The sequence below is a fragment of the Panicum virgatum genome, chromosome 6K (assembly GCF_016808335.1).
Source record: "Panicum virgatum strain AP13 chromosome 6K, P.virgatum_v5, whole genome shotgun sequence".
NCBI classification, from domain to species: domain Eukaryota; kingdom Viridiplantae; phylum Streptophyta; class Magnoliopsida; order Poales; family Poaceae; genus Panicum; species Panicum virgatum.
Genome location: NC_053141.1, coordinates 37,969,412 through 37,991,054, shown reverse-complemented (window position 1 = coordinate 37,991,054; position 21,643 = coordinate 37,969,412). Strand labels below are relative to the sequence as shown.

General features: G+C 50.0%; 1 protein-coding gene and 1 pseudogene across 1 annotated transcript; both read right to left on the bottom strand.

Moving 5' to 3' along the window:
- Positions 1-15,012: 15,012 nt before the first annotated feature.
- LOC120713458 lies at positions 15,013-15,969 on the bottom strand. The gene has a single exon (XM_039999417.1). It carries the CDS (start codon positions 15,967-15,969, stop codon positions 15,013-15,015), a length of 957 nt encoding a protein of 318 aa, XP_039855351.1.
- Positions 15,970-18,460: 2,491 nt separating this feature from the next.
- Positions 18,461-19,311, bottom strand: LOC120713457 (annotated as a pseudogene).
- Between the last annotated feature and the right edge of the window lie 2,332 nt (positions 19,312-21,643).

Below are 21,643 nucleotides of genomic sequence, written 5' to 3'. Positions count from 1 at the left end.
TGCTTTCATCTTTTCTCTAATCTCGGCAACTCTTTCTTCTGCTTCCTTTATGAGTGCGGGTCCGACTAGGGCACGTTCTCCAACTTCTGACCACATCAGAGGAGTTCTGCATTTTGTCCCGTAGAGAGCTTCGAACGGTGACATGCCCAAGCTTGCTTGATAACCGTTGTTGTATGAAAATTCTGCATAAGGTAAACTCTGCTCCCAATCCTTACCATAGGTAAGGACACATGCTCTCAACATATCCTCCATTATCTGATTCACCCTTTCTGTCTGGCCATCCGTTTGCGGGTGATAAGCGGAGCTGAAATCCAATTTGGTGCCCATGACTTTATGCAAACTTTTCCAAAATATAGAGGTGAATTGGGTTCCTCTATCTGAAACAATTCTGCTAGGCACACCATGCAACTTTACTATGTTCTCCACATACAGCTTGGCTAGCTTTTCTCCACCGTAGTTGGTCCGTACGGGTATGAAATGACCCGCTTTAGTGAGTCGGTCCACTATTACCCATATGGAGTCATGTCCTTTCTGTGTTCTGGGCAAACCCACTACAAAGTCCATTCCTATCTCATCCCATTTCCAAACCGGAATGGTAGGGGTTGCAACAATCCTGCTGGCTTCCGATGTTCGGCCTTGATCCTCTGACACGTATCACAGTGGGCGACAAGTCGTGCAATATTCGCCTTCATTCCATTCCACCAGTATTTTTGTCTTAAATCCAGATACATTTTGGTGGATCCTGAGTGAATGGAATATGCTGAGTTATGAGCCTCGTCCATGATCACTTGCCGGAAGCCCCCTTCTTTGGGTACACAAATTCTATCCTTATACCACAAGGTTCCCTTATCATCTACTTGAAAATCTGGTGCTTTGTTTTCTCCAGTATGTTTGCGGATCTTCATTAAATCCTTATCCGAACCTTGAGCCTTTCTGATTCTGTCTTCTAGTGTGGATTGGACGTTCAGCACGTGGCTAGAGCCTCGAGGGACAATGTGCACATTCAATCGTGCCATTTCCTCTCGTAGATGATCATCCTTGGGTCCATAGGATTTCCGGCTTAAGGCATCGGCCACTATGTTCGCTTTGCCGGGGTGGTAATGGATTTCCAAATTATAATCCTTAACCAATTCCGACCATCTTCTTTGCCTTAAGTTCAAATCCGGCTGGGTGAAGATATACTTCAAACTCTTATGGTCGATGTAAATCTCACACTTATTTCCAATCAAATAATGTCTCCAAATCTTAAGGGCATGCACTACGACTGCAAATTCCAAATCATGGGTTGGATAATTCTGCTCATCAGGCCTGAGTTGGCGGGAAGCGTATGCAACAACTTTCCCGTCTTGCATCAGTACACACCCTAATCCTTGTCGGGATGCATCACAATAGATAACAAAATACCGATGAATATCCGGTAGGGTCAGCACTGGGGCAGTTATCAATCTTCTCTTCAATTCTTGAAAACTTCTTTCACATGACTCTGTCCAGTTGAACTTCTTATCCTTCTTGAGCACCTCTGTCATGGGCCGGACTGTCTTGGAAAATCCTTCGATGAATCTTCGATAATACCCAGCTAATCCGAGAAAGCTTCTGATTTCACTAACATTAGTTGGTTGCTGCCAATTGGAAACCGCTTCGACTTTCTCAGGGTCGACTGCTACTCCTTCTGCGGTCAGAATATGTCCAAGAAAAGCCAATTTCTCTAGCTAAAATTCACACTTGCTGAATTTTGCATAGAGTTTGTTTGCTCTCAACTTTTCCAAAACTGCCCTCAGATGTTGCTCATGTTCCTGTACACTCTTGGAGTAAATAAGTATGTCGTCGATAAAGACTACGACAAACTTATCTAACTCGTCCATAAACACCTTGTTCATGAGGTTCATGAAATAAGCAGGTGCATTAGTTAGTCCAAATGACATTACGGTGAACTCAAACTGCCTGTAACGGGTGACAAATGCTGTCTTTGGGATCTCGCTTTCTCTAATCTTGAGCTGAAAATATCCCGACCTCAGATCAATCTTAGAGAAGTACTTGGCTCCTTTTAGCTGATCAAAAAGGTCATCAATCCTGGGGAGGGCGTACTTATTCTTGATGGTAACTTCGTTCAGCGCCCGATAATCTACACACAACCTCATACTCTCATCCTTCTTCTTGACAAATAGGACTGGGGCTCCCCAAGGTGACGAGCTTGGCCTGATGAAGCCAATTCGTTGTAATTCTTTCAGTTGCCTCTTTAGTTCTGCCAATTCAGAAGCTGCCATCCTATAGTGTCTTTTGGCTATAGGAGAGGTTCCAGGGACAAGGCCGATGACAAACTCTATATCCCTATCTGGTGGCATTCCGGGAAGTTCTTCAGGGAAAACATCTGGGTATTCGTTTATTACCGGGACTTCTTCCAAGGACTTGGCTTCCATGCTAAACACCATTGGGTTAGATCCATTTTCCTGGGTATGGCAGGTTACTCGTACTCCTTCTGGGTTCGTTAGGTGTACCACTTTGTCAGTACAACCTATGAGACCATTGTGTCAGCTTAACCAGTCCATTCCAAGAATCACGTCTATTCCCTTAGACTTAAGTACTACTAGGTCTGCTAGAAATTCTACCCCACTTAAATTGATCCTTACCCGTAAACAACCTAGTTGACACTTGATGTCACCTCCAGGCGTCTGAGTTAATAGGGGTGTTTTTAGTAGTACTGTAGGTATATTGTGCTTTTCCACAAAACTTGAGGATATGAATGAGTGTGATGCTCCAGAATCAAATAATACTGTTGCAAGAGCTGAGCTGACTAGGTACCCACCGAGCACTACGCCCTGAGCTCCTTGAGCCTCCTACGCGTTGATGTGGTTGACGCGGGCTCGTCCAAATGACTGATGGGGCTGCCTCATCAGCTAACAGTTGTTGTTGGTGTTGCTGTTGTTGCGGATGGGCACTCGGTTGTCACCTGACAGAACTGGCCTTGGTCCATTCACCGTGTTGGAGAAGGCTGATGTAGCAGGCTTGTTCTTGGCATATGTGCAGCTGGCAATGAAATGCCCTGTCTCTCGGCAGTTGAAACAGACCCTAGCACTGCTGTTGTTGGTGGTGACTTGACTGGCATTGCTCGGCGGGGCCTTCATGGTGTTCTGGCTCCTAAACCGTGTGTTAGGGGCCTATGGCCCTGTCACCTGGGACTGAGTCCTATACTGCATTAGGCCCTGATATCTTGGTGCCATATAGCTGGAATTCCTTGGTTTCTGGAAGCGGTCCTGCTAGCGGGCCTTGCTTTCTAGAAACTTGCGCTTGTTATCCTTTCTTTCTTCAGTTTTGGCCCTTTCTGTAAGAATGGCCTTGTTCATCAGGGTGTTGAAGTCCGAGTAGATCTGCGGAGTTAGCAAGGTCCGGAGTTCTGGGTTTAATCCTTTCTTGAACATGTCCTGCTTCTTCTCATCATCATTCACTTCTTCTGGTGCATATTGGGCCAGCTCCATGAACTGGTGGGTGTACTCTTCTATTGACATACTCCCTTGCTGCAATGCGCGGAACTCATCCGCCTTGCATTTCATGGTGGCCGAGGGAATATGATATCGGCAGAACTCCTTCACAAATTCTTTCCATGTGATGGTGGAGGCATCTTCGGCAGTGGCACAGTAATTTTCCCACCAGGCTAAGGCAGTCCCGGTGAGTTGGTGTGCTACCAGAAGAACTTTGTCCCGATCTTGGCATTCAAATGGCTCGAGCTTCCTCTGGATCACACGAAGCCAGTCGTCTACATCCAAGGGGTTGCTGGATCCGGCAAAAGTGGGCGGCTTGGTCCTCAGAAAAGCTGTCAGCTTGTCGTTCATGGTTTGCTCTTGTGGTCGCTTGTTAACGAGGGCATTGGCCAGTGTTTCCAGTATGAGGGTCTGGTTGTGTATTATCTATGCCAGGTCTCCGAGGGGTGGTGGTGGTGGTGGTGGCAGTGGCCCTTCTACTTGGTTTTCTCCTCTGTCCTGGCTCACTTCCTGTTCTACCTGAGGAGGGTTCTGCCCAATAGGCTGTGCTCCTGCATCAGCGGCTGCAGGGTTCCGGATGCAGGAGGCCCTCGTAACGCTTCGGGAAGCCATCTGTTGATCGAGTAGATTGGGATTAAGATTATGTGATGTTTAAGTTGTTTAATTCGTATTTTTGAAAAGGCAGAATCTACCTTCTGCCGAAAAGCACACAACAAGCACACAAACATAGCAAACAACAAGCACGAACAACTTTATTATTGCAAGAGAGGGTACTACACGGGGACAAAAATAAAACGCGTACTACACGTCCGGGTACAGGTTCACACTTGGGGTATAGCTTAAACCAGTGGGGCTGGGAGGTACAACACTAGGGTGGCGTCGGGCATTCTACTCGCGGGGCGAGCCTTCTCCCAGGGCGGAGTGTGCGAGTAGTCCTTGCTCGCCGTCCTCTAGGTTTCCATTTTCCAATGGTTGCGCAGCAGCTTCTCTTTCAACGGCAGCAGTAGATCCTTCAGGGTTCTCGGGTGGAGCTTGTGGGGTTCTTAAGAGTGGTCCCCATCCTATGACGGGCGTCCCGAGTAGAACATAGTCTTCCCCAATTGCCGGGACTGGGGTTCCACTTCTGGTCCATTCTTGCATACGCCGGTCTCGGGCTTACCTGAGGCTCTCCTGAGCAACTGCTTCACTGCTGACCGTGGCTGCGGCTCTTGCCTCGGCTTGGGCTGCTCTGATCTATTGCAGTCTCACCGCGAGCTCTGCTTGCTCGGCTCGATGGGTCTGCTCCCTCAGAATGTTGGCTTGCTCGTCAAAGAGCTGATCCAAGGACGCTAGGTAAGTAGCCACTTGGTATAGATGGTCCTCTTCATGGCGGCGCCGTTCCAGACTTCTCATGCGGACTTCCCAAACTGGGGTTCTAATGGCCGGCGGGAAGAACCTCATTGGTGTGAGAGCGAGGTGTCTTTCAAAAATCCGGCATAGGTAACGGAGTGCCTTTCTGACGGCCAAGGGATAGGTGTCTTGGTGCCTAAACCCTATAGCGGTTACTCGCCACGGCTGAATGTCGGAGTAGCGGTCACTTCTGGCGATGACCAGAATCACCCTGCAACGGAGGGTAACATGGTGCTCGTACTCTCTGCTGTAGTACCTTGGGCGTTCCGTAACGCCAAGGCTTTCCAGGGCATTGATCAAGAGGCTGGGGAAGCGAGGCGCAGCTTGGCAATTGCCCTGGGTCCATCCTTCCTCAGCCATCTGAAAACAAAGATAGGCTGAACAAATTTTGCACGAGTATTTGGGTACAAAGGGGACAGATGGTATTTATTACTGCAATATGGGAAATACAGATTTCATGGATACATGATTATTAGGATAGGGTTCTAGCTCGGAGTGCTACTCCTATCATGGGGACTCTTCCTCGTTCCGGATAGGGCGCTTCTTTGGTGGAAGACACTGATCCATCACATCATCTTCGGTCTGAGTACCTTTATCCCAATGAGTTTCTTCGGGATCTTCTTCTTCCTCCTCTATCCACCCAACTATTCCTCTGCGAGCCTCGTATTCTTGCATTTGGGCTTGGAGAGCAGCCAGGGAATACTCGGCGCGTGCGGCTCTTGTCCGTTGCTCCTCCAGTTCTTGGGTTGCCTTTTCTGCCCTATGGATTTGTTGCTTCAATTGCACCACTTGTTCGCGGTAAAGTTCATCTAGGCCGGTGAGGTAGATGGATAGGTGGGAGACCGTATCTTCTAAGTCCTCTTCTTCTCTCCCAAGTCCTCTCATCCGGGCAATCCATGTGCGTCCTCTTCCTTCAGTGGGCGGGAAAAATCCCATAGAGGTCCGCTGAAGGTGGTGCTTGTAGATCACACGTAGACGTCACAGGGCTTTTCGAGCGGCTTTTCGGCCAGTGTCAGGGAAACGAAATCCAGTGGTGGAGATAAACCAGGGATCCACATCAGGGTAGCGGGTGCTCTTTCCCATGAAAATCATTATGTCGCACCGAAGAGTGCCCCTGGAGTCGTACTCTCGGTAGACATACTCTGGTGGGTCCACTACTCCAATGCGTTCCAGACTGAGTATCAATAACTTAGGAAGGCCGGGCTCTGCGTGACAGATTCCGCCAATTCATCCATTGTCAGCCATTTGGAACAGGGCAAGAACCAGTGGTGAGTGTTTGTGTGAAAGAAGTATTAAGGAAGGAAAAGTCCTAGTGTGAAAGGGCCTGAAAAGGGTTTCGCTCCTAGGGTCACGTCCTAAGGCCCACCTACGGCTCTGATACCACCTGAAGCATCCCCTCATAAGAGAAGACTTAAATATGATACCATCATCAGTCCCAGGAGGCTGATAACACTTTTATTACATCAGATGGTACATCACCGTATAACTCTTCGCGGAAGTGGGCAGTGAAGCGCCACTATCGCGAGGATAACAACCTACACCCACACAATGATGTTAATTACGAAAAGGGGGTCATCAGAGTCTTGCGCCATGCGGAACCTCCTGCGGGTGACCCTAATACACAGGCAAGGTTGGGTGCAGGACGGAACCTCTACTCTCTTCGGGAATGAAGTTTGGATCTTCCTCTGTAAAAATTAAGAATGGGGTGAGTACAAACATACCCAGTAAGTTCAACCACACCCACAGAGGGAATATAAGCAGAATATAATGCACGGGGTAAACCAAGGATAAGGCTAGGGTTCATTTTGTGGAAAGCTAGTTTTTATGCAGGGGTTTATTTGAAAGAAAGGATTTTCAAAGCAAGTTTTCTTGTACTGAGTAACACATAGTGTTGACCCACACAGGATCTAAGTTTTAAGCTGCTACCGGACTCCTCATCCGCCGTAGCACACGGCACAACTGCCGGACACTTTTCCCAAAACAACTCACGCCAACCCATCCCAAAATAAACACTAGTTATGTGACCACACCGTAACTCGCCCAGTACCGTGGGCACGGCTATTCGAATAGATTTCAACTCTGCAGAGGTGTGCAACTTTACCCACAAGCGGGGTACCACAGCTCGAACACCGTAGTGTCGGTGTAGATCCCAACAAAGCCATTACCCACCTTAGCTAGACTTGACTAGCCATCACGGGATCCACCAAGGGGTCGTTGACCTATCACAGAGGTTTTAACCGGGGCATAAGTCACACAGAGCTAATCCCTTCTCCTTGATCACCCATTGCTCTCAGCTCTCCTGATGGCTATCAGACTAACTAGTGGGGTTTATGCTAAGCCGTTGCCCATTCAACGGTCGAGTTGTTTGCACGATAGTGGAGTTAGGTGAGATGACACACCAACTCGGTCATTAGTTGTGACAAGATGGATATCTCCCTTCCTTGCTCTGCCACACGGGCACGAGCACACCAATCGGCAAATCACACAGAAATGCCATCCATCCCGTCTAAACGCATCTTTCGAAATTCCACATTTCTCCCTTCCCACACACGCACACCTTTTCTTTATAAAACAAGTTGTATTGTGTATAAGGTCCTAAGCGTTCTAGCAGCGATTAACATCCAAACAAAACACATTCAGACATTAATCTAGGCGGCTCTAGAGTGAGGGAAAATAGAGAGGGAGGGGGAAGGATCCGATCCCTGGCCGTGGCTTGGGCTGGGGTGGTCCGAGGCGGCCCAGCCACGAGGGTGGCGGCGGCCGTGGTGGCCCCGCTGCGGAGCTCGGTGGCGGTCAAGGAGCAGGGGAAAAGAAGAGGGGAGGCGAGGGGATCCCGGTGCGCCCCCTACCTTGGGCCAGGGTGGCTTGTGGGCGGCCCTCCGCGGCGGCGGGTGGCAGCAGGCCGCAGCGCGCGGGAGAGGAGAGAGGGAAGGAAGGGAGGAGGAGGAAAAAGAAAAAGAAGGAAAATGGAAAAAGAGAAAAAGAGAAAGAAAAGGAGAGGGAGAGAGAGAGGGAGAGAGAGAGAGAGAGAGAAAGAGAGATGGCGGGGATCGCGACGGCGATAGCGGCTAGACGCGCACGCGCGTCGGTCAGGCGTGATGCGCGGGACGAGGGCAAACAGCGAGACAGGACAACGATTGGATATCGGGACCGGGTTTTCGGGAGATCGGGCGGGGATCGATTTTGAATGAACTGAGCTCCACGATTGAAAAGTGGTTTTGAAATTATTTAGCGCGTGATTTGATTTGATAACTTTTTGGGATGTTACATAAATAGAAGGGGGTAGAGAATAGAACACACACACCACACACCTCTTCCTCTCTTGCATTCCTTGCATAGTCTTTAGGTTTAGTGGAGTTTAGGAGAAATCTAGAAGTCATCGAGTCGCCGGAGTTGCTTGAGAGTCTGGTATGGGTTCATCTCTAGCTCTCTCTTGTAATATTCAGTCGTTTGTAATAGAATTAGACTATGGTTACCGATATCTGCTTGAAGTATATTCTGAGTTATCGAGTATATGTTTCTTGTCATGGTTGCGTTATTATTCAATGCTTGCATTGCATGATTGCCCTGTGCTGGAGATGGTTAGTCTTTTGTTCTTAGAACTCTATCAACTGCTCCAGTATTCGCATGATTGCTCTAGTGTGATGTCTGTCCATCCGGAGGGTGGGGGCTCCGCGCGGGACACTAGAGTATCCCTTACTAGTGTAGGCATGGTGTCTAGATTAGCTAAGAGTTGCTGGATGTCAACTATACCCACGGTTTGTAGAGACAGCCGGCAGGTGGTGACAGCCCAGTCCGTGCCTTTTAGTAATCCTCCACATTCGGTATAGGGGGTAGGAGGTACATAAAGTCGCCAGGGTGTACGGGCTCCTTCCGTTACTTCGATAGCGATCTCCCTGTTGTGTAGTTTAATCTCTGACGAGCTAACTAATGAGAAAGTGTAGATATAGCTAGCCTAGCACAGCTGACTTGAGCTCTGACTTTTACCTTGCTCCCGGCCTAAAGTAACCTTTATTCTTTTATCCAAGAGAGTAGTTTGTGTGTGTCACACTATCGCCTACCATGTTATTATCTTACCCCTGTTTATGCATGAGAATATCCAATCTAGATAGAACTCACCAACTGATCTATTGACGATCGCCGACCGGCCGGAAGCAGGGTCGAGTAGATCAGGGCCAGCAAGTGCTTCGTAGAAGTCCTCATCATTTGCAAGGGGGAGAAAATCCGTCAAGAACCAGAGATCATTTCGTACCATTGCATCTGGCGCCTGGAGAAGAGAGGGGGCATGTCACCGAGGTCAATGACGGTGGTGTGGACAGTGTAGCCGCGGTCGAGGAGGAAGCAGATAGGCCATGAGCTGATGAAGCCGCTACCTCCAGTCACGCAGATGAGGTCCCGGCGAGCCGTGCCGCCGCCATCCCCGGCTGATGCATCTCGGCGCGATGCGTGCTTTCTTGTAGACAGTGCGCCCCGGTAGCCTGGCCGCCGCACGCTGCGCCTTCGCCCTGCTACACGCCGCATCTCCGCCTCCACCTCCGCGCAGCCGCTGCCGCCTCCGGGCCGCCCCGCCACGCGCTCCCACCACCCGCGCGGATCCGGCGTGGTGGCCGCATGCAGGGCCAGCAGACGACACCGAGCGCCCGCCGTTGTTGTGTGTGAGAGAGAGAGGAGAAGGAGGAAGGAAGGAGGAAGCGAGGCCCCACCGCCGCCCCACGCCCGCATCGGCCCTGCTGCCGCGCCAGCCCCGCTGCCGCTCCGCGCAGGGGACCGAGCAGGGGAGGGAGGAGGGGTCCGCGGTGGGGGAGGGGGAGTGAGGAGGGCCGGCGCAGCGAGGCAGGAAGGAGGGGAAGGAAGGGTAGCAGCGCCACGGTGGGAGGGAAGCAATCACGGAAGACGCTGAAATCACAGAAAATGCTGCAATCAAGGAGGCGGGTATGGCGCGTGGGTAGGGCTGGAAAAAAAAGCTCGCGGCTCGCGAGCCGGCTCGGGCTCGGAGCGGCTTGGCTCGGCTCAGAGCGGCTCGCGAGCCTGGAACGAACCTAGCGGAGCCTCTTTTCTCGGCTCGCTAAAATACCGAGCCGAGCCAGCTCGCTCTGGCTCGCGAGCCGGCTCGTGAGCTGAGCCACCTATGGACCACTTGTCAATTGCCATGTAATTTAAAATGTTTTCTCTTCATTTTACCTTGTTGTGGCTATGGTACTGTTAAAATCTTGATATGGTACTGTTAAAATATTTATGTGGTATTGTTAAAATCTTGATGTGGTTACACTCTTGTATGTGATCTGTGAATGTGTGAACTGCGATGCAAATATGTAATAACTAGCTGTGGCTCGAGCCGATAACGAGCCGAGCCGAGCCTCTTTCAACGGCTCGTGAAATTACCGAGCCGAGCCAGGCTCGACTCGCTGGATGACCGAGCCGCGGCGAGCCGAGCCGAGCCTGGCTCGGCTCGGCTTGTTTCCAGCCCTACGCGTGGGCGGGTAGGTTGCGCGGTGAAAAAAAATGGAGAGGGGGGGGGGGCGAGCGCGCCCTCGCGATTGCATTGGCGGAGGGATTGTTTTCCGCCTGCCAAGTTACTGCCAAACATTTGGTGTTTATATGTGGGCTTTAAAATGGGGTTTGTGAGGTGGGTACGGAGGATAATTTTGATGATGAGTGTTTCAATTGTCATGGATCCTTATAATATAAATTGAGTCATCGGTTGGCCCATACTATTTAGTACTGCTAATCGACATGTAAATAAGTGGGCTAAAGTTTAGCTTCTTAAATCTTAAAAAAAACCTCTTTATTTCATTGTCTGCTGGTGCATGCATAGGCATAGCAGTCTAGCAGACACGCTGGTGCGTGGCAGACACGTTTTCGTTCCTTCAGCCTTCAGCTCGTACGGGTTGCCAATTTGCCAACTTTCCGATTGGCATGGCCGCGTGGGCATGGCAGGCTGCACGGCACGAGCGAGCGAGAGGACGACGAACGACGCCTTGGTGCACGCAACGCGTGCCGTCGGGCCGCCCCACGGACGACGCGCACGGAGGGAGACAGGGAGTACCGTGGCGTCTCCGATCCGTCCGTGTCCGTTCGTTTGTTCGGCTGACTGGCTGTGCGGATGCGGTTTAGACTTTTGACGCTACGGGCTGCCGGCATGGACGCAGCGGCCAGTGCGTACCACGAGCGAGCGGCCCGGCCGGCCGGTGTCCCGCGCTGGACTCCCGTGCTCTTGGCGTACGTCGTACAATGCGCCAGACCACGTCGCGTCGCTGCATTTGGTGGAGAGGAGAAGATCGCGCGCAGGATCTCGGATCCTACGCAGCCGGGCCGTTCTGCGCTCTGCGGAGACCGTACTGGGCGTTAACGATGGATTTAATTTCGGGGGAATTTTTGGTTCTGTAAGTTGGAGAGAGAGAGTGAGAAACTATGGAGTTGGGAGAATACGTCTAGGACTGGTTGCTCACCCGATCCATTCTCTATTCTCTTCTAGTTTTTCCGTGTGTGTTTGCAATACATTGTACACCAACAGTACTCATATTTTTGTTTTTGTTTTTTTTTTTGCTTCGGACAATACTCATATACACACAGATGTGCACAAAAAATACGCTTACACTTAAGCTTCTCTACTTGCAACTTACTCTCTGTGTGCATGATTCGTGCAACTTCAGCTTGTTTTCTCTATCCAAATTTAGGCAACACGCCAACACCCATAATGCCATGGAGTGTTTAAGAACAGAGAGTAGTACTAATTCTAATTTCATCACCACTGCAAGATTTACAACGTACACGTATGCGCCAGTCTACGGCAGGGGGGTGCCATCCTATTCCTAGCTAGTATCCTACAGTCGGGGCGGTACTCCTTGTGCAGGATTCGGATTTGGGGCGGCCGTCCGCGTACGTCCAGGAGACCAGGACAAGAGTCCGATCGCTGCTCATGAGATCCGTCAGCAGGCACAAAACCTCGCCCGTGTCGTATGAGTTCTGGCCATTCCTGCCGGCTGCCGCGGGGACGGAAAAACGGGTGGGTGACCAGCGCAGGTCTCTGCTGCCCTTTTCTTTTATGTTTTGGTTCTCTGCCCGCGCCAGCGTTTTTCATGGGTCTGTAAACGCGTGCAAATGAGTGTGACTGTATGACCGAGGACCTTGTCTTCTGCAAGGCAAAATCTACCAGCATGAACTGCCCCTATGGTGGATAAGATTATGGGCACCTTGCCCATCGGTTGTGAGTTTTCCTTATGCAGTTGCCAACTTTCCAATTGTTGGCTGTTCTGAAAAATGAAGGAAGCAATTTCAAAAAAAAATGAAGGAAGCACACTGCACACACTGACACCCAGTTCATCTTCTCCTCGTCGCCGCGCTGAAAGCGAAGCGACGCCGAGTGAAAGAGGCCGGAGTCCGATCGAGATTCCAGCTTGCAGCTCGGCATGTTAGTATGTTGTACACGGCCTTGCAGCCAAACCAGAAGAACTGGCGCAAGGGTCAGAGGCTGTCACCACAATGTGCCCAGAAATGCAAAGTTCAGGACAGGCCGGCCCGGCCGGCCGAAGCATATCGAGACTCGAGAGACGAGAGTCAAGGATCACCATATCCCTGCGCCAAATCTTTGTTTCAGGTGGGGAATCGGTCAATCGGATAGATATCTTGGCAGGTTCAGTTTCAGGCAGGATATGTGATGGTCAGCCAGGATATTCGTCGGAGAGTACCTCGCGACCGTTGGCTGCCGATTGGTGAATCTCGGACGTGTCGTCCTCGTACGAGTTACGGAAGTGTCTGTGTGCCAGAGGCCAGAGCAGACCTACGGCGTACTACCTCCATGTCAGCACGTGCGCCGCAGGTAGGGCAGACACGGAGTGCCTTGGCTTGGCAGGAGCTACAGCCCGAAAGTGCTAGGTGCCGAATTTGGGTCACAGTTCGTGACCTTTTCAGAATTAGACACTCTTATCAATGTTATCACAATAACATGTGGAGTCAATCTATGTCATTGACATGTGGATAGGGATATTAAATTCTGAAATTGCTCGTTAGACTAATACTATTTTGTATCAATTTAATCAAATTCAAAATTATTTAACTTCTCAAAAAGTGAGAGTTGCATTCTTTTATGAGTAAAAGAGTATGCCTTATGACGTGCTAGCTTCATGTCAGCACGTGCGCCGCCGGCGCCGGTCCAAGACACGGAGCGCGTTGGCTTGGCAGTGCCCCGCAAGTTTGGTGCTGGCGTTCTAGAAAAAAAAATGTTCGTTCGTTCTTTGTTTTCGTGATGGTGCCGCAGTTTTTATTTATATTTTTTTTCAACTCGGTATGGTACAAAAGGCCGTGTAGCCCAATTCGAGGATTGGTGGAACATGCATGCGTTGACTAACATGGGCCTCACGCTTCGTCTTGTATATAGGAAAAAGGGCCCAACTGCCAAGGCAGCAAGCTCTATCCCCTACGTAGCCCATCTTGCAAAGCGGGCCCAGCAATTCGTTTTTTTTTTTGGGTACGTTGAGGCTCACAGGCCCAGCATTTATTCCGGCGCCGTTGCTCACTAAATGAATGACTGTGACTCGAAAAAAAATACTAAATGAATGATTAGTCTAAAAAAATTAAATGAATGATTAGTTGAAAATATTTTGATTCGGGAACTAAACCTCGATGGAGGATAAAATTCTTTTTTAAAAAAACAAAGGTCAGCTCGCGATTTCGAACCTCGCAGGCCGATACAAAGTTGAGCAACTGCAACTGGAGCATCGAAGGAACAGGCATCTGGAGCCCGGACTGGGCACTTTTTAACCGAGAACCGATCACCGAACCGAACCGAGCCGAACCGAACCGAAAGTGTCGGTTTTTCGGTTTTCGGTTTCGGCTTCGGTTTCTATTTCTTATCTACCGAAGTTTTGTCAACGGCTTCGGTTTTCTTGGCCGCGGCACCGAAGAACCGAAGGAACCGAGCTGAGCGCCTGCTTACTTCCTGTGTACGCTAGTGTACCCAGCTCCTAGTCTGGCCCAACAAGGAAATAGAAGCCCAGCAGCCTACGATGACCCAACAAGCAAATAGAAGCCCAACAGTCCAGCACCAGCCATTCACGCAAGCAAGCAACCCGTTCACAGCCCGTGCGAGTGGACAGATGTGATTCGTGAGGTGCAGCCGGCAAACTTCGGTAAAAACCGAACACCGCACCGACAAAACCGAAGCCGAATTCATCGGTTTTTGTTTTTCTTTCACACCGATCGGTTCTTGTTTCTTGCAAACCGAAGTTTCTAGACACCGAAGAAACCGAACCGAAGTTTCGGTTTAAACCGAATGCCCACCCCTATCTGGAGCTCCCGCAAGCTTTTTTTTTTTAAAAAAAAGGAACAGGCATCTGGACAAACCTGATGACACCAAAAGACAGGCCGTGCTGATTTCTTCAAGGAATATTTCTTCTTATTTTCTTCTGTTCCTTCCGCGCTTATGCTTCCAGGTGGCCGCAGCGACAAGCGCAGGCCCCCAAAACAGCTGTTTCGGCCGGCAGTTTTCCCAGCAAATGCCGATGCTAACCGGCCGTCTGTTTTGGGGACATGCTTGATGTGACCGCCGCTGTGTCGTTGTGGCAAAGCAAAAGGCAAGTCATGTTCAGGTAGCGAGAATGAATGAACCGAGGGGAATTTTCAGGGTGGAAAAAAAATGTAGCGGTGAAAAGCACAGGTCTCGCTTTGCAAGAACGACGGGAACTGAAGGCCGTGCCAAATTTTTTCGGGCACAAGACCGTTGTTGGGTCAACCTTGTCTTCTGTCCACAGAATTGTGTGTCAGGTACTGAGATGAAAAACGAGGTACAGTTAAAGCAGCGCTTGAAGTTCATAGGCTGACGGAGAATGCAAGGGGGGTGGTGAAAATGAACTCATGCATCAAAAATGTAATTGTACCGTCAGAGGCAGGGACTTGCATTCTCTGAAAATATTTCAGCTAAACTGAAGCTTCATCTGAACCCGAAAATCCAGAGCCAGGGAAACTTCTGAATACTAATGTTTTCCCAAATTATCAAAAAACCAGCATGATTTGCTGTTCATTTCACGTCTAAAATTATTCTGAACGCTGAAACAGAAACGCCCGTAGCCTTCGGCGGATCGGGAGGTAAAGATCAAAGAAGGAAGAACACACAAAATTCAAAAGATTATCTGAGAATCCTACTCAAACCTCAAACCACTCCCTCGCTGCTTGCGCCGCGATCATGGTCCGCCTTGGTGCGATGAGCCAGCTCCTGCGGCGCACCGTCGCCGCCGTGGCTCCTCTTGCACTCGTGGTAGAACACGGTGTACACCATGGGGGAGAACATCCCGAGCAGGACGCGCAGGGCGCACGCCGGCGCGTCCCTCCACCCCCGGCCGCCGCCGCCGCCGCCGGAGCCGAGGAAGGCGTTGGCGACGGCCAGCGCCAGCGCGATGAGGAACCCCTGCGCCCGCCGCGCCCTCACGGCCTCCCCGGCCCTGTGCAGCGCCTCCAGGCCGCGGCAGCCGTCCTCGACGACCGAGACCACCACCCCGACGGTCCACACCATGGCCAGGTAGATGTGCAAGAACCGCGCCGCGGCTGCGGCGGCTGCGGCGGCGACGACGGCGCGCCGAACGAGCGACGGCCCGCCGCCGCCGCCGGCCGCGTAATTCAGGGCCGGGACGGCGATGAGGGAGACCGACAGCGCGGTGTAGCCCACGGAGAGGAGGGTGGAGTAGAGATAGGTCACCAGGGGCCCCTTCCACGACGCGGCCAGCTTCGCGAGCAGGTCCTTCGCCGTCAGGTGCCTGCTGCCGGCGCAGGCCGCCGAGGCGGCGTGCACGATGACCACCGTGGACGCGAGGTAGCCGAGGTGGGAGGCGGCGACGAGGGCGACGCTGGCGTGCGAGAGGGAGTCCGCGTCGGCCTTGAGGCGGACGAGCAGGTCGTAGAACCGCGGCGTGACGGGGTGCTCCCGGCCGAGGGAGTGCAGCCTGGCGATGAAGCCCAGGAGAAGAGAGTAGGCGGAGACATGGCCGCCGGCCAGCTGGAGGGAGCTCGGGATCAGGGCGAGCAGGAGGCAGGGGAGCATGTGCTTCTTGCTCCGGAGTGCGAGGCACAGGGCCTCGCTTAGAACGGCAACTACACCCCGGGGTGCGTCCATGGCTCCTGACCCTGCAGTCCTGCTTGAGGAAAGATTCGGTCAGGCAGAGCTCCAAGCTTCTCTGTTTCTACTACTTCTACAAGTGAATGTGACATTGATGTCATGGGTTGTTCCTTGTGGGAGGTTTCCACAATGCTGTTTTTATCTCTGTTTCTACTACTTCTACAAGTGAATGTGACATTGATGTCATGGGTTGTTCCTTGTGGGAGGTTTCCACAATGCTGTTTTTTTTTCTTCTAGAAGATTAATTATAACCTAGTCTGAAAATCCTGCATTGAGATGCTGGCAATTCTGCTCCACTGTGCAAGAAGAATTTTCTTAGCTGGAAGCACTACTTGCACGGGAAAAAGACAAGAATAAAAAAACTGATGACTAGGAACAAGAAGCATTGTTGCATCCAATTTATTCTGAGCAAGCATATTTCATCTCGATTTATCTGGACCAGGGTTTACAATTTCGTTTTTTTTCGAATCCCGGTGATCGGCGGTAACGAAATTCCGTTCCGAAATTTCGGTGAATTTTATCCGAATTTTTTTGAATTTTGAATTTTAAAACCGAAATTTTCCGAAAAATACCGAAATTTTTTTTCCCGGTAACTAGCGAAAACGAAATTTTTCGGCGAAATTTGGCGAAATTTTGCCGAAATTTCAAACCCTGATCTGGACACCACATCCACTGCACGTTATCGGGGGGAAACGCTGCAGTGCCCATTTGGTCTTTTTGTTTTTTCATTTGACTTGATTGGCAATCTAACAAGTCAACAATAGACATTCAGGTTCGTGCAGACAGTCACAAACTGTTGGAAACTCCAGCGGCTCACTTCACGTGTAGCAGCGATCAACAACTCCGGACCAAATCACTGGTTCTTCCGACCAAATCAAATGTTAACTCATTGGTTATCTTTTAATATCGAAACCTGGGTTATTTTGCGGGCTGTGGATCTGTCCACATCACCCGCTTACTCGCTAACCGTTGGATCCAGCCAAAACACGATATGAACCGTTCGATCGGATCGTAGCGGGTCTCTCACCCATTGAGCCGTCAACCCGTGTGCTTGCGATTCCTCATGAACCAGCTCGCGGGCGACTCGGTCTCCTGCTACCAGCCGCCACCGCCATACCTCCCTCATCCTCCCGACGAGGGAGAGATGCAACGGCCCAGCGCGGGTGCGGCGTTCACGGCTATCCCGCCGCGGGTGGGCCCCAAAGACCCCGACGAGGTACGGACGCAGTGACCCTAGGACCCAGCGCGGCCAGCTGTGTGGGCATGGCGGCTCCGGGCAACCCAGATTTTGCGGCGGGTGCAGGCACGGTGGCGCTGCGGGAGCGGCGTTCTCGGGCATCATGGCGTGGGTGTCGAACCACCACCCACAACCTCATTCCCGTAACTCTTCTGCCGCCCTTTCCTCATCACCTCTGCCCGCCCTGCCCTGCCATTCGTCGCCTTCCTCGCCCCTCCCAGCAGAGCGCACCAACTTGGAGCCTTGGAGGCAGCACACGAGTAGCAAGATTCTCTTTCCTTCCAGCTGGGTGTGCTTCTCGCTGTTCTTTTCTATTCGTCTACTACAGAACCTAATTGAAGCTAAATATCTAATATGTCCCGTAGATATTCGATGAATTGCACAAGTGTCGATTTAACTGTGGCACCGCATCTGCAAAATGGAGTATGCTTAGGCACTTGAAGGACAACATGGTGACGAAGATATGGCCATCCAGGAGCTGGAAAGTCCTGCAGCACCACCAGCAGGTGGACAGTAAGGGAAGTGGCTTCCAAACCATTACCTGCAACAGCTCAAATATGACATTCTATATGTTTTTGGATTTGTCAGATTAAGAATTGGCAAGATTGAGTCTGTTGAATCGTCCACCTTTGGCCCTGAGAATTCTATATAGGAATGCAAAATGAAGAGATACCATTATGAAGCAGGAGTCACATTTATTCTGCCATATCCAAAATTGTCAGTTTCTCTATTCTCCAATTCTCATTATTGAGTTAAAAATTGGATGCATACAGTATAGGTGTCAAGTTGTGCCAATAATCCCATCACCCTAACCCGTTTCTTTCAAATATTCTGTCAATATAAGATATTGTTCAGCTCTTGCAAAGCAAACTATCAACATTATGAATCCTTATTCCATCAATCTATTTAGATGAAAGAAGTCATTTCTGTAATTTCTATTTCGTTACAAGGTGAATTTATATTTAGATGTTCTCTGCTCTTGCAAAGCAAATTATCAACATTATGAATCCTTATTCCATTAATCTTTTTGGATGAAAAAAGCTATTTCTGTAATTTCTATTACATTACAAGGTGAATTTAGAGTTAAATACACCCGCGTCCCTCGAACTTGTCCCGATGTGCCATTTAGGTCCACGAACTTGCAAAATCGAAATCTGGCACCCTAAACTTGTTAAGTTGTGCCACTTTAGTCTATACCCCTTGACATGGTGCCATATGGCATGAATATATAAAAAAAACCCTCCAAAATTGCTATCTTCTATCTTCACCCCCTCCCTCCCATTCTATCTCTTTCTCTCTCCCCACGCGGCGGCGGAGGGCCGTCGGAGGGCGCGTTGGCCTGCTCACCCCCGGTGGAGGAAGCCTCGGCGTGCTCGCCCGCAGCCGCGGATGAGCGCCTGGCGGAACGCGCGCCGGCGTGCTCACCCCCGGGGCCGGAGCGCCCGGGCGAGCTCGCGTCGGCGTGCTTGCCTCGCCCGCACCGGGGAGGGCTCGGCAGAGCGCGCGTCGCGTGCTGGCCAGCGGCGGCAGATGACCTGGCAGTGGGCCTGGTTGCGTGGGGAGCGCGGTGGCGAGATAGAGCCTGGCCGGCGAGGGCAAGGATACCCGCCACAGCCACAGCCACAACTGCCCGTTCTGGTGGCTCGTCACCGCAGCCGCACCGTCGTGGAGGTACACTGCGCACTGCACGGAGCCCGTGGCCGTGGCGCCGTCTGCCGCGCGTCAGAGGTGGAGGTGGACTCGAGCGTGGGCAGGTCGTGGAGCACCATGGCCACCGGCCGCACGATGACGAGCCCGCGGAGGGAGTCCCCCCCGCGGCGATGATGGCGGCCGATGGCGCAACGGATAGGGGGCAGAGCATGGCGGCATGGGCGAAGGATGTGGCGAGGGCGCTGGCAGTCGCCGCGGCCGAGAGCGACGGGAGCGAAAGGAGGGACGCCGACGGGGACGCCTCTGACGGCCGCCGCCGGGGCAAAGGACGATGTGGAGACGGTCGACGAGGAGGACGCAACCGCCGTGGTCAGCTTGCCGCCGCCACCCTTGCCTCTGTCCTCCCCGTCGCCGGTGCCGGTGGCCATGCAGAGCCACAGGAGAAGCGGCATTTGGAGCACGGCGGGTTTTGCATATGAGGATGTAGATATAGAAGATGGTAAAATTAAAGGACTCTTTTGATATATTCATGCCCCTTGAAGGGTTATGGACCTAAGTGGCACAACTTAACAAGTTCAGGGTGCTAGATTTTGATTTTGCAAGTTCGTGGACCTAAGTGGCACCTTGAGACAAGTTCGAGGGCCGCTGGTGTATTTGGATGAGGTTAACAGTAGCAATGTCAGTGAAACAGGATAGTTAAACATATTATCTCTCAGTATTTATGAAAACAATCTGATCGCATCACTGTAATATGTGTGCTCCTTCAACAAGACTGATTGTCAAGTTGTTGTGGCGTAGCAGTCCAATGTCCTACTGGCTTGCATAGCTCAACAGGAACTCAAGGGGGTTAAGAAGTAGCTGATGCAAAAACAGAAAGAAAAATGTGCTCAAGGCTACCATGAAAGAAACAAAGAATGAATGAATTAAAGTACTTATCTTTGCTGAGGCACCTTTTTGGGTTATTTAATGGTTTGGATGTCTAATTTGGAAAACTTCTTTATGTTTTCTTTCATACAAATCATCCCCCCAGCAGGGCAGGGGATTTTTAGTGTCTGAACAAAGTAACAATAACAGCCTCAACCCCATTTCCCTGTTACCGACCGGCAAACAAACTGCTCACCTCATTTCTCTACTTGATAGAAGTATTTTGCTTAATTGGATATCTATAGATTTCTACTTCATAGAAATATATTTTTGTTTGTTGATTAACCAAATCACCATCATACCATGTGAAAACATTCGAAGATAAATAGGTTAATATTGCTTAGTCAATTTGTATGCCTTCCCTCATCCATGTCCGCATTTCCGGGCAGTCTAATCGAGCGCACACATGGCGGAGATCTTGCATTTCCCGGTTATTTTTCCAAAAAGCCCTTGAACTTTAGTGAAATCAACTCACGGTACCTTCTCTCTTAGGTAATTTTTTTGAAAAGGTCCTCCTACTTTAGCGAAATCAACCTGCAGCCCGACCTACCAGGTTTTGGAAAATTAACAAAGAAAGACTTAAGTTTCCATAAAATCAACCCGCTGTGTCTTGATCCTTTCTTAGGATTTCTTTTAGGAAAACCTTTGGCTTTCAATTAAGTCAAACCACAACCCATTCCATTCATTTTTTCTACACGAGTAGCATTATATGTACATTTGAATATCAAACATGTCGAGTTCAAATGTTGTTCAATACAGAATACGATTAAAAATTCAAAAACTACAATTGTATTATAGATCAAATTTTAAAATTCAAAACGAGTTTGCACAAATGGCTACATGCGATCTGTTGTATCTACGATTTGGACACCAAAACAGCTTCGAATCAAAATGTGTTCAAAACAAAAGTTGCTCATAATTTCAAAATCTTTAGCTTTATTACATACTACAATTACACATTTGTTCGTCTGCATAAATATTTACGTAAGATCCATTCTACCTATGATTCGGAGACTGAAATGTCTTTACGTCAAAAAAATAAGGTTGCAATACAAACATTGTTCAAAATTTTATAACCTAAAGCCTTACTGCACGACATTTTTTTAAAAAAAATGATTAAACAAATACTACAACGAGAAACAGCAAATATAACAAAAAAGGATAGTTCCATTTCCATACCCAACTTAAATAATAGAGTCATGACAATAGAGAGTCCAAATATAAGCTAATATGTACTCCCTCCGTTTTAAAATGTAGGTCACTTTTCTAGATACATTCAATTTACTATGTATCTAGATAGACATTATGTCTAGATATATAAAAAATACAATGTATCTAAAAAATCAAAATAACCTACATTTTGGAATAGACCAAGTAGCTAATATGAACCCAACTTACTTCGAAACTAAAAACCATCACATAGCTTACATACCAAAACGTCATATGCATTAAAAAAATACATGAACTAATCTGCTCTACGTTCATTACATACTGGTGCAATAACTTAGCTGCGCAGCAAAGCTGCGCATGGCTTTCTAGTTCAAGCAAGACGTCGGCGCGCGGTAGGGCAGAGCGGGCTACGCTGAGGTGAGCGCTGCTTTCGCTTGGGTTGGGCGACGGCGTCCGGAAGTGCTCGATTGGCGTCCTGCCGAATACGAATACGTGTGCTTACCACCAGCCGGCGCGTACGTTGAAGTAGCATTTGCCTGTTTTGGGGCCGGTGCCTAGCCTTCGACTCCCGTCTTGGGCCGGATGTCCTCTTCTTCCCAATTTTACGCTGAAGGCACCAAGTTGGTAAATGGCTTCTCTGTTCACTTCGGCACCACAGCACAAGTAGACTAAGCCACCACACGGATTCGG

Excerpts from the sequence above, each read along its gene's own strand:
- LOC120713458 (XM_039999417.1), bottom strand. The coding sequence starts at position 15,969 with ATGGACGCACCCCGGGGTGTAGTTGCCGTTCTAAGCGAGGCCCTGTGC.